This window comes from Pan paniscus, chromosome 4 (genome assembly GCF_029289425.2).
Source record: "Pan paniscus chromosome 4, NHGRI_mPanPan1-v2.0_pri, whole genome shotgun sequence".
In the NCBI taxonomy this organism is placed as follows: Eukaryota; Metazoa; Chordata; class Mammalia; order Primates; family Hominidae; genus Pan; species Pan paniscus.
In genome coordinates, this window is record NC_073253.2 from 24,319,999 (window position 1) to 24,340,751 (window position 20,753).

Below are 20,753 nucleotides of genomic sequence, written 5' to 3' on the forward strand. Positions count from 1 at the left end.
CTACCTGCTTCTGGACCCCAGGAGATATCAGGTCTATGGTTTTGGCCTAGTCTACCAGTACATTTGGTGTTTCTGCTTGATTTCTGTTCTACAGAGATTCTCACGGTATTTTTAACATTCTTTTGTTATATGTTATTCTTTGGCTATTCTGTATATACAGTAAGGCAGAGGGCAAAATGTGAATTTACAGTACCACCTTAACTGGATATTTTACAAGTCAGCACAAGAGAATTTTAGCAAAAAGTTTCAAAGAGAGTGTCAAGTGCTCCGTGGTAGAGTAAATAGAAGAAATACCTAATGTAAATGACGAGTTGATGGGTGCAGCAAACCAACATGGCACACATATACCTATGCAACAAACCTGCACGTTGTACACATGTACCCTAGAACTTACAGTATAATTAAAAAAAAAAAAGAATTATCTGGAAAAGAAAAAAAAAGAAATTTTGAATTTGAGTTAAGTGGAGCATATTCAAGTAGAGGTGAGTTATAGTATGTTGAAAATAAAAACACAAAAGATCAGGTTGAGGGCAAAGCTGAACATGTAGTTTTGGGAATTACAGAGGTAAAGCTTTAAAAAATATTTCTTATAAAAATAGTCCTAATAATAATAACTTTTGAGGAATATTTACAAACAGATCAGAGAATTAAATCATTTAATTTCTACTTTGATAATATTACAGTTTCTCTTCTTAATGCTATCTTTAGCTTGGGTATCCATTTTTACAGTTATATAATTTTGTGGTACATTGATGATTATTAATTTATTCATTTAATTAATAAATATTAATTATGCTCCTGCTATCCACTAAGCACTCTGCAAGGCCCTGGGGATACAGAGATGAATACTAAATGGTTCCTGCCCTCAAGGAATTAATAATTTATTAAGGAAATCCACCAACCACACACACCAAAACAAGTGACCACTCCATTCTAAGATAAGTGCTACAATGACTAAAGGGACAAATACTTTAAAGGCATAAAGAAGGGAATGAGTAATTCTTATTTGGTGTGATTCCATAAAGAGGCAATTCCTAAGCCTTCACAAAAGGGGGAGAATATTGAAAGTTTCTAGAATTTCTGTAAAGAAGTAAAGTGATGTCCAGGAGAATTAACTTGTGATTGTCAAGCACATCACTGTTGTTTAGATTCTGAAGTTATTTTGGAAAGCTTTGTAGAGCTAATAAAGAATATGGGAGGGTGATAAGCCCCTTGCATCTGTCTCTCATTCATCTACATTTTCCCATATCACTTATTGAGCACGTGGGTTTTACTAACTAATGAGGAGGAGCTCAAAGTAAAGATTTCTTTACATGAGCAAAGATGGCAATATCAGGAAAATTTAGGAAAAAGTAAATAGATTGGCATGTCAGAATGTAGGATAATAGTAACTAACTTGGGAATGGAAAGATGGTCCTGGGTCGGACCGTGGAAACTCTTGTAAGCTAAAGGGACTGGACTTTTTTGGGGGGCAATGAGAGAAACCTTGACTGAAATGCTGGAGAATGAGGAAATCCACTTTATATTTTTAAAATGTAGACATCTGAGATAATGAAATGGAGAAGAAAAAGAGTAGAACCAGAGATACCAATCAGAAAACTGCTGTGGAAGTCCAAGTATAATGACTATTAGAATGAATTGCCATGGGAATAGGGGAATTAGAAATATCACACTTTTTAAATTTGTAACACAACAATAGGGTAATGCTTCTATTCACATTTTATTGCAAGAGAGGGTTCCCTCATTAAGATACAACTGTGCTGGAACTTTTGCCTTATATTCAATGCTTGAGGGCTATCTTTTTCTGATAATCAGGGTACTGTTTTATCTACTATATCAGTAATGAAGCATATTCAAGAGGTGCAGGGGTGATTTAGGCATTCAAAGAATTAAGTCACTATGTTAGGCCCCTATGTTAGCATTATTGAAAACATGCAAACATTGGCACTTTTACATTATATATAAAACAACAAATCTTGTCACTTAGAGGAAAAAACAAACCACCATTCTCCCCCCAAAAGAATGTACATTTTAATAAGATGAATCCCAAGTTGATTAAAAGCATAGCTTCTGAAATGGGACCTAATTAAACTAAAGAGCTCCTGCACAGCAAAAGAAATTATCAACACAGTAAAAAGGCAACCTACAGAATGGGAGAAATTTTTTGCAAACTATGTGCTCACAATGGTCTAATATCCAGAACCTATGAGGAACCTAAACAAATGTACAGGCAAAAACAAACAAGCCCATTAAAAAGTGGGCAAAATACATGAACAGATACTTTTCAAAAGAAGACATATGTGCCATGAAGAAGCCAACAAGCATATGAAAATGCCCAACATTGCTAATCATTAGAGAAATGCACATCAAAACCACAATGAGATACCACTTCACACCAGTCAGAATGGCTATCATTAAAAAGTTAAAAAATAACAGATGCTGGCAAGGCTGTAGTGAAAAGGCAATGCTTGCTTATACACTACTGGTAGGAATGTAAATTAGTTCAGCCATTGTGAAATGCAGTTTGGCTGTTTCTCAAAGAACTCAAAGCAGAATTACTACTTGACTCAGGAATCCCATTGCTGGGTATGTACCCAAAGGAATAGAAATTGTTCTACCATGAAGACACATGCACACATATGTTAATCACAGCACTATTCACAATAGCAAAGACATGAAATCAACCTAAATACCCATCAGTGGTAGACTGGATAAAGAAAATGTGGTACATATACACCATGGAATATTATGCAGTCATAAAAAACCGAGATCATCTCCTTTGCAGCAACACAGATGGAGCTGGAGGCTGTTATCCTAAGTGAACTAACAGAGGAAGAGAAAACCAAATACCACATGTTCTCACTTATAAGTGGGAGTAAATATTCAGTACATATAGACACAAAGACGGGAATAAGAGACACTGGGGCCTACTTGAGGGTAGAGGGAAAGAGGAGGGTGAGGACTGAAAAACTACCTATTGGATACTGTGCTTATTACCTGGGTGGTGAAATAATCTGTACACCAAACCCCCATGAGGTGACATGCAATTTATCTACATAATAAACATGCACATGTACCTCTCAACCTAAAATAAATGTAAAAAGAAAGAAGTTACATTTTTAAAAAGTAATTTAAAAAATAAAGAGTATTAAAACTGAAAAAACAAGCATAGCTTCTAGATAACTTCTGTGTCCCGTGAAAAAGTAGAATTTATACATTGAATATTTTTTATTAAAGGAGTTAAGATTAATTAATTAACCTTAAACAATATTCCTCGGCTGGGCGTGGTGGCTCACGCCTGTCATCCTAGCACTTTGGGAGGCTGAAGCAGGTGGATCGCCTGAGCTCAGGAGTTCAAGACCAGCCTGGGCAATGTGGTGAAACCCCATCTCCACTGAAAATACAAAAGTTGGCCAGGCATGGTGGCGCATGAATGCAGTCCCAGCTACTCAAGAGGCTGAGGAAGGAGAATTGCTTGAATCTTATAGGCAGAGGCTGCCGTGAGCCAAGATCATGCCACTGCACTCCAAGCTGGGTGACAGAGTAAGACCCTGTCTCAGAAAAAAAAGAAAATTCTGCCAACACAATGATTGCATGCTAAATGAGAAAGAATTAGAAAAGAGATGGCTAGATACTGCTATGCTACAAACTATCCCACAAAGTAATACAAACGAGTGTCTTTTCTTTATACTACAAGGAAAATCCTTTTGCATATTAACTGATCAAGTTCAGGAACTAGAACTGCATTACATTAGAGTGACGCCCTGTAGCTACTGAGCCCCTAAAAATGTATTAGACACTATTCTAGAGACCTTATATATGCTACTTGCTTAAACTTTGACAAGCACTTAAAACATGAGGAATTCCTCTAAGACTGTCATTCATTTGGCTTTAGATTTGTAAAACTTTAGAAAAAAGAAGACTTCTGTTCCTCATTGGCCCAAGAGGCATCCTCTACTCCCAGCTCTTAAGCTGCTCCCTAATATCCCAGTCACTCACATAACATTTTACAGAGCGTTTTCTGTATGTAGGTGTGTGGCTATTGCTTCTAGTTAAGAAAATTCCTGAGGGACTCTAGTCTAAAAACAATAATAAAAAGAATCAGATCATAAAAACCTCTGTTAGGTATGATTCAAAGGGAAAAAATGAGCTGTAGTGAAAGCCAATTTGAACTAGAAAGACTTGCACTCTTAAGTAACCAGACATGTGTAGCCACTCATGTAGCTGTCTGATTACATGTTTTTAAACATCTGTCAGCACAACCAGAGCTCTGCATGCACACTCATGAGCACTGCGGAGGTTTGTTAGACTGTGCAGAAGTCTCAGAATCGGAGAGAAATGAACAGATTTCACAGGTAGAACACAAGTTATTATTGCTTCACTTAATGAAAGCTTGGGAAGTGGCTCCCAAGGCTGCGACTCATTTACTTGGATATCAATATCTTAAGGACAAAATTGGAATGAACAATAAAACCTACAGAGCCCTGAAGAAAGAGAGACATCAGAGGTACCAAGAAGCAGGAGAAACTGGAGAGCTATAGCTTAACTTGTGGCTTCAGAGGTGAAAGATGAGCCGAACCTCCCTCTTTTTGATAAAAAAAATTCAGTGACATTTTCCCACCATTAAAGCGTTTCCATCTCCAAAGTACAAATATAGTTCCTTTCAAACCTGCAGCATTTGTCCTTCCTCTGAAGATATCATCATATGCTTTCCACTGTGGCTTCACCTGGTAGGCATGGATGAACACCACGAACACCACCACGAGGCACATCAAAGGAACAAGAGCTGCAGTGAACAAAGCAGCATAGACGTTTGGAATAAAACACCTGGAAGAGAAATGAGAAGAAGTAACTCAGACACTTTCAGCGTAAATATTTCTAAATGCAGAATGTATCACATCACTACTTTATACTAGCTCTTTGTATCTGGATGCTGGCAACATCAGATTTCTGGTTTGCCAAACTGAAGTTTTGTTTGAGTACAACATCGGATTAAATCTAGCCCACTGCTTCACACAGTAGGTTCCCTGAACATTCGCCTCGTGTAAAGTTCAGAAAACTTCAAAAAAGGTTATGGCCAAATAAATTTGAGAGATGCACACTATATACATCTCATAGAAGTTAAGGGTACATATCTGTTCATTTTAAAAAGGCCACAGAAGGTCATGGAGTCAAGAGATCTGGGCTCTGAAATCAGGCTATTAAATCCAGCACCACATCTTAAAAAAAAGAGTCACTTTAGATATACTTTTAAACTTCTCTGAACTGTCTCTCATCTTTAAAATAAGGATTATAGGCGGGGTGCAGTGGCTCATGCCTGTAATCCCAGCACTTTGGGAGGCCGAGGCAGGCAGATCCCCTGAGATCAGGAGTTCGAGACTAGCCTGGCCAACATGGTGAAACCCCGTCTCTACTAAAAATACAAAAAAATTAGCTGAGTGTGGTGGCAGGTGCCTGTAGTCCCAGCTACTTGGGAGGCTGAGGAGGGAGAATTGCTTGAACCCGGGAGGTGGAGGTTGCAATGATCCAAGATCATGCCACTGCACTCCAGCCCGGGTGACAGAGGGAGACTCCATCTAAAAAAAAATTAATAAAATAAAAATAAATAAATAAATAAAATAAGGATTATAATAGCATCTGCAACAAAAGTTAGTTGTCAAGATTAACCGAAATAATTCACATACAGCATTTAGTAAATTTTGTTTAACCCATCATTTCTAGACTTCAACGAAAATTAAACCCTTCTCCTTTTTCACACACACATGCACACACAGATACGCAGACATATGGTCATGCTATAGGACTAATGTGCCCTGGAACACACTTTGGGAATCACTGATCTAGTCATGCCCAGCTTATGTTTCAAATTAGTTGGTGGATTCCAGGGAGAGTACCAGGTTCCTTTCTATTTCCTTCCTCTATTTAACCTCAAAAGAAGAAGAATGCCATCAGGATTTATGGCCATGGGGCTGATGACAAAGTCACTGTGTCCTATCAATGACTGATCATGTCTGCAGGGACCTCTCTTGACCTCTCTGGCCCCTCAGGGTAAAAGGTCACAGAGACCATTGTTGCTCCTGCATAGGAGGAGGCCAAGCCACCTGCTCTCTCCCCTCCACCCCCTCTCCCTTCTCTCCCTTTCTATTTCCTTCCCTCTCTCTCCATTTGGAGTTTTCTTCCTGGGAGGAGTTTTCTTCCTAACAGAGGAAATAAAGGATGAGGGATCATATCACAATTAGGGAGCTAATAAGAAAGCATGAGTTTGCCTTGCTTTTCCAGCTCCAGCATCCTTTGGGAACCACAAGAGAGAAGGTATTGTTTAAAGGCAAATCTGAGGATTCCCAGGGCTCCACTCTTGTCATCTCCACAATCTTGTTTTTTGAATGACTGACAGTTTTCTTATTCCTGAACTATACATTTCCCCAAGAGCCATCTATTCTCTCTTGAAAATGAAGATAATTTTTCCATTTAGAAGCTATACTGCACAATTATATTTATTATTACCAGAGTTTAGGTAGGATAGTGGGGTCCAAGGCAAACTTAGATTATTTATTTATTTTGGTAATACTGAAATTATCAGCAAAATGGTTTTAGAGATATAACTAGAAATTTTTACTTATGGAACATAACATCCACTTGCGCTTTACATAAAACCTTGCATGAAAATCTCAAAATGGAGGAACGTTAAACAGGTTCTCAATACCTAAAACTGCTTCTGAAGTATTCTTATAAGGGATATACCTCCAAGTTACAAGACTATACTTTCAATTACAAGAAACCTTAATAGTAAGAAGTGTCTCTTTTAAAGTATTTTCCCCACTTCCTCTATTTTTCCAAAATATAATATCTACAAACCTAGATTATGATACAGCCATAAACACTAGACTTTGAAGACAACTCAGGGGGAATCATGCATAGCCTGTTTAGAAGGAATCCAAAATATAAGTAACCAGGGAAACACTCATTCTTCTGATTTGGGAAAATAGTGCTTTAACTTTTTTTTAATAACTTCAACCTTTATTTTAGATTCTGGGAGTGCATGTGCAAGTTTGTTACATGAGTATATTGCATGATGCTAAGGTTTGGGACATGAATGACCCCATCACCCAGATAGTGAACGAAATATCCAAGTTAGTTTTGTTATCCTTGCCCCCCTCCATCCCTTTCCCATCTATCAGTTTCCAGTGACTGTTGCCATCTTTACGTCCAAGAGTACCCAATGCTTAGCTTCCACTTATAAGTGAAAACACATGGTGTTTGGTTTTTTGTTCCTATGTTAATTTGCCTAGAATAATGGCCTCCATCCATGCTGTCGCAAAGGACATGATTTCATTTTTTTTTTTTTTGTGGCTACATTGTATTCTATGGTTTATATGTACCACATTTTCTTTATCCAACTCAGCCTTGTTGGGCACCTGGGTTGACTTCATGTCTTTGCTATTGTGAATAGTGCTGTGATGAACATACAAGTACTTGTGTCTTTTTTGATAGAACGATTTATTTTCATTTGGGTACATATCCAGTAATGGGATTGCTGAGACAAAGAGTTATGTTCTAAGTTCGTTGAGAAATCTCCAAACTGCTTTTGACAGGGTCTGAAGTAATTTATATTCACACCAATAGTGTACATGCATTCACTTTTCTCCACCACCTTGCCAATATCTGTTGTTTTTTGGCTTTTTAATAATGACCATTCTGACAGGTGTGAAATGGTGTTTCATTGTGGTTTTGATTTGCATTTCCCTGATGATTGATGATGTAGAGCATTTTATCATATGTTTGTTGGCTGCTTGTAATTCTTCTTTTGAGAAGTATCTGTTCATGTTTTTTGTCTACATTTTGGTGGGGTTATTTGTTTTTTGCTTGTTCAATTGTATACGTTCCTCATACATTCTGGATATTAGACCTTTGTCAGATGTATGGTTTGTGAATATTTTCTCCCATTTTGAAAGTTGTCTGTTTACTCTGTTGATACTTGTCAATTTTTGTTTTTGTTGCAATTGCTTTTGGGGTCATAGTTATGAAATCTCCATGGACACTGTGCCAGGGCCTATGTCCAGAATGGTATTTCCAAGGTTTTCTTTGGGAAGTTTTATAGTTGTAGGTTATACAGTTAAGTCTTTAATCCATCCTGAGTTAATTTTTGTATGTGGTGTAAGGAAGGGTCCAATTTCAATCTTTTCCATATGGCTAGCCAGTTATCCCAGCACCATTTATTGAATAGAGAGTCCTTCCCCTGTCATTTGTTCTTGTCAGCTTTGCAGAAGATCAGATGTTTGTAGGTGTGTAGCCTTTTTTTTTTCTGTTTTCTAACTTATTCTATTGGTCTATGTGTCTGTTTTTGTATCAGTACCATACCATAAAAGGTTACTATAGCCTTTTAGTATATTTTAAAGCCAGGTAATGTGATGCCTCTGGCATCGTTCTTTTTGCTCAGGATTTCTTTGGCTATTCAGGCTATTTTTTTGTTTGTTTCATATGAATTTTAGAATAGCTTTTTTCTAATTCTATGAAAAATGATGTTGGTAGTTTGATAGGAATAGCATTGAATCTGTAGATTGCTTTGGGTAGTATGGCCATTTGAACAATATTGATTCCTCTAATCCACTAGCTGGAATGCTTTTCCATTTGTTTGTGTCATGTATTATTTCTTTCAGCAGTGTTTTGTAGTTCTCCTTGTAGAGATGTTTCTTGTCCTTGGCCAGAGGTATTCTTAGGTATTTTTTTTTTTTGTGAGTGCCTCAATTTTATATTAAAAAGAAATATATTATTAAAGCCCTAACTCAGATACTAGTTCTTTTTTTTTTTTGAGATGGAGTCTCGCTCTGTCATCCAGGCTCAAGTGCAGTGGTGCGATCTTGGCTCACTGCAAGTTCCGCCTCCTGGGTTCACACCATTCTCCTGCCTCAGCCTCCTGAGTAGCTGGGACTACAGATGCCCACCACCATGCCCGGCTAATTTTTTTTTTTTTTTTTTTTTTTTTTTTAAGTAGAGACGGGGTTTCACCATGTTAGCCAGGATGGTCTTGATCTCCTGATCTTGTGATCCACCTGCCCTGGCCTCCCAAAGTGCTGGGATTATAGGCATGAGCCACCGCACCTGGCCACTCAGATACTATTTCTAATTAACATAATCTGCTTATTTTATTTCTCATGTAAACAAGGCATATTTCAAGAGATATTTCTACACATACTCTGTATCTGCAAAGGGATATAAAAATGATAAATTTCTTGGCTTTTAGAATTTAATTTTGATAGCATGAAGCCTGAATCATTACCTGAACACTCATCTGTATGCAATAGGACCTGATTCTTCCACATGAAGGGCACATGATTAAATAAAATGGGCAAACATTAATGGTCTTAATATTGAACACACTCCTGCACTAAAAACAGTGGTCATGCTGGTTACTCATTCTTATGCATATTGGCTTCAAATGGTCACTTATTTTTTTCATGTGAATTATGAATTCCATTGACAGCAAGTAGCCTAAAGATGCTTTTACAAATTCAGATACTGATGAAGAAACACAGGTAGGTTTCACTGCCTTATTTGTGTCTTGAAAAATGTCATCACAATTCAATTTGGGACAGCAAAATACGGAAAATTACTGACTCAATTATTGAATTACTCTAGGAATATAAAGATTTTGTACAGAGTGCTATAAGAGCAGACTTTGAAAGGTGACCTCCAGCTGATGACACATCATTTTGACTAAAAAATTAAACAAGCAATGTGAACCTTTGGGAGGTTGGAAGTAACCAGACATATCCACTGCTCCACTCAGAAAGAGAAGGGAACTCTCTAAGCGCTAATGATCTTAAAAATCTCCTTTGCGGCCAGGCGCGGTGGCTCACGCCTGTAATCCCAGCACTTTGGGAGGCTGAGGTGGGCAGATCACCTGAGGTCGGGAGTTCAAAACCAGCCTGAACAACATGGAGAAACCCCTTCTCTACTAAAAATACAAAATTAGCTGGGTGTGGTGGCACATGCTTGTAATCCCAGCTACTCGGAAGGCTGAGGCAGGGGAATCACATGAACCCAGGAGGCAGAGGTTGTGGTGAGCTGAGATCGCGCCATTGCACTCCAGCCTGGGCAACAAGAGCGAGACTCCGTCTCAAAAAAGAAAAAAAAAATCTCCTTTGCAATTCTCCCTACTTATAGGATGACTTGACATTGATGGCTCATCCTTTCAGAAAAGGGGCAGGAAAATGACCCAATCCTGAAGCCATCCCCTTTTCTCCTTTTATTCAGAGCTCCACAAGTCATGACTTCTCAGAAGTACTAGGCCCCTGAGAGTACCTACTCCATGTTCATCCTCCACTTGGTCAATGTCGGGCCAGAATGTTAAGGAGGAGGGCTTGCTCCCACAGCATGCCTGTTCTCGTTGGCAGCTCCTCTTGCCTTCTTCTCTATCTACAGCATTGCAGAACTGCAGGGCCCATCCCCTTGCTCACTGCTGTCCAGCCAGGACTCCATCCCAATCTCCTTCAAACAAAAACTGCCTGCCTTGTGTACTACCTCTTAGGGATCAGGGAGTCAGACACTGTTGTGAAACACTTAACATTTGCAAAGGAGGCAGGGATATCAGGGTAACCCATGGTGCAGATAACAAATGGGCTGCCACTCCCTGATAGTCCATGGAGAGGAGCTGGGACCAGCTATGATTTCACATCCCCAAATTATGTCTCATATACTTAACACCTTCTTGTTTTAAATTATCTTTTAACTCTTCTTTTAAAGCTGATAGGTATTATTCTTATTTTCTGAGCAATACTGTCTGAATAAAATTTCTACTGCTGTATAATAAAATTTCTCCCAAATACTTAAAAATGTTCAAGATAAATGAACTATATTCTACCCTTGAGAGAAAAAAAAAAGTAGCCTCGCCAACCAGAATTTCCTCCAGTCCACCCAAATTAGAGGTACAGTATATTCAGGTAGTTAGTTTGAGGATTAGAGCACATAAAGTGATCAGGGGTGTTAGGAAACTGTGAATATCATGTTAGAGTAGCTTTTGAAATAAGGCTGGGAATGAGTTCTTGGAAAAACTGAATGTAACATAAGAAATAAGCAGAAAGAAGGCAATGCCTGCACCAGGGCTGTGGAAGTAGCTGATTAACGTGCAGCTATTGCTTCAAGAACACATCTGGCAGATATGAGAAGAGAAAATGAGACAACGGCCATGTGGATTTCCTTCCTTAAAAAGGTGAGGAGAATGTGTTCTCTGTAATTGCAGCTCAACCAGCTTCAAAGAACTTCAGGAATCTCTCTCTCTTCGGGTGTTGAATAGTCTTTTGGGGTCTTACAACCACATAACTTTTACTGTTCCTTTTTAAACTTTCATGGATAGATTTTTCTTATTAGAACCTACAGACAATTCTAATTCACTTCAAAGTCTTGTCAGGACTTCATCCTTTTCCCTATATTTAGCCAGATGAAACAAGTAGATGCCGTTTCATTACCTTCAGTTTTTCCTCCTCTGAGTCTACCCTCGGAGCATTCCCAATGCTTTAACTCACTTTCTAATTTAGTAAGATTATTATCTCTCCTCGGTAATGCTTTATACTTACTGAAATGTTTTCACTTGCGTTACCCAATTTGATTTAAAAAAATTTTATGTGGGCGGCATGGAGTATTTCAACTTCTTTATTCCTGTCTGAAATATTCGTAAGAAGGAACTCAGAGGCAGAGGGGTCCAGGAGAGACATGAACTCCGCTTACAACCACTAAAAATACTGGAATGGATGCTGGGAACTCCCTGTGCATGAGATTGTGATTTGAGTCCATTTACATTATATTTTAAAGAACAAGTTGACCCTGGCAAACTGGAAAATCTGAAGAAATCCAGGCAGCTGGACAGCCAGGTTATATCTGGGTTACATAGGTAATGAAAAGGACCCAGGTAGTGAAAGGACAATAAATGTTTCCAAGGTCTTCTTTGTGAGTACTTCTAAGACAAGGATAATAGTCATGATTCACAGGCTCATGTGCCAGCCTCCCTCAGAGGTCTCCTGAGTATTTCTTCAATGATAGCCTCTACATTAAAAGATACATTTGTCACTTCAACTTTTTCTTCTCTACATGGAAATTCATAGTGATGACCTACTTTATATGGGGAGTACATGGGATGGTCTAGCAATCAAGAATTGTTCACCATTTATCACAAACTGGTTTCTAATTTGTATAGAGAGTACAGTATATCTGCTTATTGGTTTTATTAGTTGAAGAATACAGATGTTATTAATTCTGTAGATGCTTATCCTTTATAAAGTCTAAGACACTATTTATGATTTCAATATTCCTTTCCTTGTATACTCAATTTACATTCTTTCCAAAGATAACGCTCTTATTTAACATACATTTTTATTCGCCTGTGAATTTATGCATGCATGCATTGTGTGTGTACGTATTTCCTGGTCAATCCAAAATGGCTGGAAAGACTTAGAGAAACACTTTAAGCACATTAATTTTTTTAAAGGAATAAATTTATGAAAACATCAGAGAAAAGGAGAAATACAGCTTGGGTTTAAACAGTTGTAAGGTAGGAAAATATATTCCTCTTCCTGTCTTTCTGTTGTAGAGAATACAGCAATTTTCATATCCAGGGGAATCAACTACATTCTAAAATGCATTTTTGTTTAAGTTTATACTTTGAACAACATCAAGATTAAACTACAGATAATCTCTACAAAGTGAAATGGAACATTAAGAAAGCAAAGAGAGGGAGAGGGGAACAGTTTTTCCTAAACTGGACTGGCTGGATAATTAAGACTAATTAAGTATTACTACTACCACTACTACTACTGCTAGCAATCATTTACTGTGTGCAGGGTATGAAACCCAATCCTCACATGCATTATCCCACTGAAACATAACTAGAACCCATTATTGTTATGTATATATGGGGAAAATAACACCTAAATTATAAAACGTCAAATTGCTAGGACTATAAACAGGCTCACTGGCCTTCACTGTACCTCTACAATTTGACAATTATTTCCACAATTCCAGTATAGACATATTCAAGTTAGCGGTAAATATGCCAGTGTTCTTTTGAGGACAGGGACTGTAACATTTTCTTTACATTTCTCCCAGGGCTTTGCACAATCAGATCCTTAAGAAATGCTTATTGATTTAACTGGTTCTTAGCAGTTTTTGAAAACCTCTCACTTAAAAATATGGCATAGAAAATCCTGTATTTCAAGTGTCCTCAGCTCAATCATAATCCAATCAACATTTAAATATCAATCACATACCAGCTACAGTGCTGGGCATGGAAGGGCATATAAAGATGCCTAAGGCATGGTCGCTCCTATCAGGTAGAATATATATACAATAAATGCACAGCACTTCTGAATCTAGTCTTCTACTGGAATTTGTGTTGTTCTTCCATCAGCATCACCACCATCACCACCACCACCACCACCAGCTCCCCTATGGAGCTCCTGAATCTCATCTGCAGTTTCACAAGTTTCCCAGGTGTTTCCTATGTGTATTAATCCTGTTTAGAAAACAAAGTGCACCTCACTGCCAGCCTCATTTAATTTTACATAAACATGTTCTTTGAGGCTGAAGCAAGTTTGACTGATTTTCAATGTGAAATGAAAACATAAAAACTGTTCTTGGAGTTATTTCTAAACAGAACTAACATCAGAATCGTCTGAATCATCAGAATCTTCTATTTTGGAAAAATCTGATTCATCAAATGAATCTTCCGCCAACTGTTCCAAAATGATGTTAACATCATGCGTAGGAATGCTTCATGTTCTAGGATTTGACAATTTAAACGATAGGGAATTACTATATATTGTAAATGAAAATACCACTACTAAAAATAGAATGCTATGAATAGAATTATGTCTTTTGTTTCCAAAATCCATATACTAGACAGATATGAAAATAATAAAAGCGAGATATTTTGTGGCGAAGTTATCTTGGGGTAAACACTGTAGCCACCAGCACCGCTGCCAGGCATTCTTGGAGCAAACAGGAAAAGGGTTTAAAGTTTGAGAAAAACAGTTGGTGCAGTGGCTCATACCTATAATCTCAGCACTTTGGGAGGCCGAGGTGGGCAGATCGCTTGAGCTCAGGAGTTCAAGACCAGCCTGAGCAACATGGAGAAACTCCATCTCTACAAAAAATACAAAAATTAGCCGGGTGTGGTGGCACCATGCCTGTGTTCCCAGTTTCTCGGAGGGTGAAGTGGGAGGATCGCTTGAGCCCAGGAGGTGGAGGTTGCAGTGAGCCAAGATCGTGCCACTGCACTCCAGCCTGGGTAACAGAGTGAAACTCTGCCTCAAAAAAAAAAAAAAAAAAAAAAAAAAAAAAGTTTGAGAAACACTCTTCTAGCACACTCTTTAGACATAAAGTAGCTTAACCTAATTAACTAGTTAATCTTTACATCTCTTTGGTAGGGAGCCAAGGGGCTATGGAACTCCAAAAAGAATCAGACAGAGATTTCACAGCACATGGTGGTCACAACAGCCTGAAGAACCAGCAAGAAAGAAAAACAGCTGAAAGCAAAAGGGATAGAAAAACAGAGATCTGTGATATTTAGAAGCCTGGGCTGTTCAGATGCAATGTTCAGAAGCAATCTGAATGTTGCAGAAAAGGAGAGCTAGCAGTAAAGTGACAGAGGATACCGCAGATCTGCAGACTGGCCGAACGAGATGGGAAGGAAAGTGCTGGGGTGCAGTGGGTGTGCTACGACGTTAATATTCAGTTCTGCTGCATCTAAACAGCTGTTGAAGGAATAAGGTTTCTGTGTGAGTGCAACAGACATATTCCACAGTGACCTGCGCTACTCAAAGTTTCTGGAAAGGGGGACCCCTGTGCTACATCCTCCACCCCCACTCTCCCAGCCACAGATGACCAGTTCTGAGATGAGCACCTGCCTCAGAGACAACGATTCTTGCTTGCCCCTGACTTATAATTTGGTGACTCTGCTCTAAAAGCTGAGCTGAGCCAATCTGTCTTTTGCCCTTGAGAATTTGACAGGGACAGTTGCACATTATTGGTGGACACTAGAGTTGATGTCAGGGCAAATGGCCATATTGGAGCAAACAAACAAATCTTCAGAATAAATGAACAGAGAAAGGGGAAGAGGAAGCAAGAGAGAAGGGGAGAGAAGAAGAAGAGGGTTCAGATGCAAGTAATAACACACAAGTGAGAGACTCTGTGGTCCCTAAAAGAAGAACAATGTGGCTCTGGTTTCTAGCATGCTAGTTCTAGGTCTCCTGAGGTCCAACTGTACCACTTTTGAATATCCACGGGAATGCCTGTGGTATACTGCTATACTCCCACCCCCCTTCAACTTGAAATAACTCTTGTGGATTTACCTGCAACTACAATGACCATAGTTAAAACATAGCTAGTGAGCAAGTGATAGAGAGAAAAAGGGAGTGAACACACAACTATTCTTTAAACAACATTGCTCTTGAAGATGCACAGGATCACTATCATGTCTACCTGTTTTAGAGCACACTCCACACCATGGTGAGAATTGCTAACTAACTCTACATATTGACAAATCCCTCAAAAAATGCCAAAGGACCAAGGAACAAGAACTGGGCTCATTTTTAAGTACTTAAAATGTACTTATATGCTTATATTGCTTGAAAAGATTGAGGAAAGAAAAATGGACACATTACAGCAATATTATTTCATCTAATTCGAAAAGAGCAGGTATTTGATTTCATTTGATATTAAACTAAGATTTTGAAGTAGTCAGATATACTGGCTACATTAAAATGCCACCTTATATTGTAAATAATTAGCTCTTGGTGAATAAGGAAGAATTGCCCACATCCCTGGCTCATTAAGGAGTTAAATATATTTACATATAATTCCAATGGCAAATAATGGACTCCAACTATTAGTAGGTTAAAGTCTTTTTCCAAGGAACTCAAGTCTGAGCAGCCTGTTCCCTAAGCAACTTGATAAAACTGCTGAAATACATCCACTGGACACCGCTTGCCAACTTCATTCCAGGTAGGTTCCAGTGAATCAAGCCCCATCAGCATTTCATCAGAAAAGGTCAGGCTGACTTGTTATTTTTTGTATGTATGAATGCTCTATGTTCTCTCATAAAACAAAATTGTTTGGTACTGGAAAATATCATTGTCCTAGAGTATTCAAGGTGTCGTGTTCTTACCTCTTGCTCCAAAAAGAGGGCAAAAGGTGCCTGGAAAGAAAAGGCTGGTTACCTAATGATTTTCTAGAAAAGGGAGAGTTTCTAGCCTTTCAGAGCCTGCATTCTGGATGGGTCTATGCCCAATGAGTGTCACTCTTGGCCACTATTCATGTTGTAGATGTCTGACTGGCAAAAAAATCCTCACAGCAATGGTTTGATTCCTCAAAAGGGCAAAAATCATTTTGTAGAAGGATAATTCAACTTTTAATTATTCACCACATTTTAGAGAACAGTAGCCACATTACACTGACCTGGAAATTAGCCCCATATGTGGCTTTATGTGATAGTTACAAATGCTCCAAGAAAAAACTTCTAGAGCATCCCCTGCAGGGGTGAACATTCAGTCACACCCATATTTGCCATCTTTAGTCACATTAACATTTGCAGCACATTGCAATAACTGCTGATCCTAAATAACTTAAAACCATTAAGAAATCATCGGTTAAAGTTAGTCATACTCTGTTTAAAATACACTATACATTTCTTTGCATTATTATTAAAATTTTAATCATGAAATTCTGGAAATAGTAAGGTAACTTTCAATTATTAAGAAAACAGTGGCTTGGTGTGGTGGCTCATGCTTGTAACCTCAGCACTTCGGGAGGCTGAGGTTGGGGGATTTCTTGAGGCTAGGAGTTTGAAACCAGCCTTGACAACATGGTGAAACCTCGTCTCTATTAAAAAAAAAAAATATATATATATATATATACACACACACATATAAAATTGCCAGGCATGGTGGAGTGTGCCTGTAGTTCCAGCTACTTGGGAGGCTGAGGTGGGAGGATGGCTGGAGCCATGATCATGCCACTGCACTCCAGCCTGGGCAACAGAGTGTCTCAAAAAACCAAACAAACAAACAAGCAAAAGAACCAAAACTGCTGCCCCGCCCCCCAGCAACAAACAAACAAACAGCAAGAAAACAGTGACAGTGTGAGTAGATGAGGTTATATGTCCATCATTTTAAGGTTATTATCTTAAGTTGTAGATGACTTATGTCTCAAATCCAATACTCAGCTCTGTTGCAGAGCCCATTTCAATCCTGGTATCCTAATTTTTTAATTGAATAAATATGTAAGGACGTTGGTGTTTGCTGTGTAATGGGTTAGTACATAAAAATGTACTAAGATATCTAAACCCTAAATATGCTCATATTGGATTGTTGCTAGTCTATGATGTTACTATTAATTAGTATTTATTTATCATTTTTATGTGTACTGCAATGTTACAGTTAAAACTGGAAACTTAAGAAATGTAAAAGGCCAATATGCAAGGGATATTTGATAAATGTTAAAAAGAAATATGGGCCAAAAATCTGGAGAAAACTTGAGATAGAGGTCATGAATTAATTTCAGAAGAGGAAAGTAAAACTAAAAGTAAAGGAAATACAGGCTAAAATTTTATCCACTTTATGGGGAATTCCCAATATTGAGGGGGAAATGACACATTTCACTTTCCCTGAAGCTTTGAAGTGGTAAGAATTAGATCATACATATGTAGAGGCAACATTTTAAAAGTCCCAATTTGAACTGCCCTAAACTAGACACGTCTAATGAGCTAGATAGACAGATGTCAAGAGAGCTCCTTTATGATTTTTGTAAAGAAGCTTCTCAAAAGAAAATGATCTTGCTGTTGAGGGTATAATGTAGGGGGAAGGACAGAGTGAGGAGAAGCCTTTTACTGATGGGTTAGAATAATTCTGCTTGCAAAAAAAATACTGGTAATAATGAAGGCTCTGAGGCCAGATATTTGGAAGGATCCCAGGTACACCTCTTATTGACTTCACAACTGTGTAGCTTCTCCACATACTCAGTATGTAGCTTCTCCACAGCTCAGTTTTCCAAAAAATAAAATGGGGAAAACAATGGCATCTACCTTACAAGAGTGCAGTGAGAACCAAATGAGTGAATACATGTAAAGGTCTTGGATCAGAGGCTGGCATGCCATAGGTACTCAATAAAAGATAACCATGATCACTGTCATCTATTGCTAAGCCCAAATCCTCCTATGTATACAGTATACAAGATTTAATTTGCATTAAAAAAGAGAAGATACCAAATAGTAGAGAGGAAAGTGTGAACATTCATCACATTTATTTATGTGTCAGAGAAAAGTGCTGTGCAGTATGAGTTCAGTGAAAGAAAACAGGGCCTCAGTTGGGGTAGTCAGGAGACTTTGTGGAAGAGGCAGGTGAAATCAGCTCTTTCTCTCGAGTTCTTTACCGATCAGCAGGTGTGTAAGGTGACTCAGTCATGCAATTATGATTGTCTGCCTGTGTCCAAAGCACGTCCGCATGAGGGGAAGGAGGAAAACTTTCCCTTTGCTACTTTTCCTCATGACTCATGTGTGTTTCTGCAAAATCAGTGTTGAAACTTGGTCCAATTTGAAAAGTCAAGGTAATTATGGGTCATTCAAAAAGAGGCACGTAATACTCAAGGAAGCCCAACATGACACCATCACACCACCAATGACTGACAAACCAGTCTGGCCAGTGGTGTTAGCAGCAGTAAATTGACTGTTGGTTCAGGGGCTTTTCTAGGGATTTAAACTTAGGGTTTCTTATCTTCCATACTCCTGTCCCACTCCCAGAAAGCTTCCAAAAAGAGGGCAAAAGATGCCAAAAAAAAAAAAAAGGTCAATTACCTAATGATTTTATGGAAGAGGGAGGGTTTCTAGCCTTTCAAAGCCTGCATTCTGGATGGGGTGACTGCTGGAAGATCTCAGTGTTGACTATTGGAATGCAGGCCACTATTAATATCCCTGTCATTCTGAGCTGCCCATTAGAAAGATAACAGCACTTCCTTCTTTAAGAAATAAGTTCCTTCATTGAATCTGAGCACTAGAAGGGATAGTAGAGGTCATGCCACCCTCCCTCCAGCATGATGGGTGAAGAAACCAAGTGCAAGGACTTCTGAGGCCTGCCCAGCACCTGACTGTTTAAACTCCTGGTCAGTGCTATAATGAGGCTCCTCAGCGTAAGTCAGACTCCATGGAAAAATAACCTAAGATGTTTTCAGGGACCATATTCTGCAAATAATCTAAAATCCCTTGTTAAGCAAATGTCTGAAACATTTTATTCTTTGCATATGCATTCCCAGGGGTTAGGGGACTATTGAATAAATCAAGTGTTTAGTGAACATCACACTAAACATGCTCATTCCTAAGTATAATACTCACTAGTAATACCTGGGCAGCACAGACACACGTATTCCTTCCATAAAACAGTTTTCAAAGACACCACACATCAACATTTTTGCATAATACAAAAATTCATGTAAAATAATACAACTAATTCTGTTAGAAGGAGAGAGAGCAAAGCTAGGAGGAAAGAGCAATGAACCCAAACCAACATTCTGTCACTCACAATCCCCTCTCCCACCAAGGCCCTTTCCCCATCCAAAAAAAATTGGCTTCAGTTGAAAAATATTTTATCATAAGGAATTTATTTTTGTCAACAGGATGTTCCTGTTATTTTTAAGTCTTGTAGTTTCAACAACAGGATTTCAGGGCAGTGAAATAAAATAGGAACAGCAGAGTAATTTGAATTTCTGAGCATACTCATGCATGTATAAGAAAAGTCCAAATAGTCTAAAACTGGCTTTAAACAATGTAAGGCTGTCTCCTTATGCACTTTCTAAATTTCTTCTCATTAAAAAAATGATGATCTAATAGAGAGTAAATATTTTTGACTGATATTCTTAAGTTTTTAATTGTAGCCAAACTTCTTAATTGTGGAGCTGGGCCAGCTAATATCTTCAAACACTTCCCTTTATGATGGTACAATAGTTTATTTGTTCTTTTCTTTATTTTTTTCTTTCTTCAAATAAATCTTGCATGTGCTACAAAATGGAAATAATTTAAAAACACACTGAAAATTCAAAAGTGTGATATCCATCCCATTTGGGAAGGTATCATGTGCTTTTAAACAACACAATTTTTGTAAAGGTCAGGGCTGTTCTTCCTTACTCATATAGTGGCCTATTACCTAGGTGTGTGGAGAGGAGTCAGGAGAAAATATTAGGTTGGTACAAAAGGAATTTCCATTGTTGGAATTTGCCATTTGATAATGGAATACATTCTTAAATAAATGTGGTTATACATCATTTTAGTGGGCATTTCTCGATTTATAGTTTTTTTGCTAATGACTTATTACTTGCTGTTTGTTTTATTTTAGACTATGGAGATTATGTTACACAAAAAGCAAATTCGAGTGATTTTCTTATTCTAGTTCAAAATATCTCATAAAGCAGTGGAGACAACCTGCAACATCAATAATGCATTTTGGCCCAGGAGTGGCTAACATATGTACAGAGCAGCGGTGGTTCAAGAAGTTTTGCAAAGGAGATGAGAGCCTTGAAGATAAGAAGCCTAGTGGGCAGCCATCGGAAGTTGACAATGACCAATTGAGAGCAATCATCAAAGCTGATCCTCTTACAACAACACAAGAAGTTGCCAAAGAACCCAATGACGACCATTCTACTGTCATTGGGCATTTGAAGCAAATTGGAAAGGTGAAAAAGCTGGATAAGTGGGTGCCTCATGAGCTGACTGAAAGAAA

General features: G+C 38.3%; 1 protein-coding gene across 3 annotated transcripts in view; it reads right to left on the minus strand.

Annotated features, from left to right (window-relative positions):
• Positions 1–20,753, minus strand: part of ADGRV1 (adhesion G protein-coupled receptor V1) — a 602,883-nt gene that overhangs the window by 86,989 nt on the left and 495,141 nt on the right. For all 3 annotated transcript variants that reach the window (XM_003822773.3, XM_055112209.1, XM_055112210.1), the window contains one exon: positions 4,670–4,827. In XM_003822773.3, the coding sequence (XP_003822821.2) occupies positions 4,670–4,827 (158 nt within the window). The remainder of the gene's footprint in view (positions 1–4,669; positions 4,828–20,753) is intronic.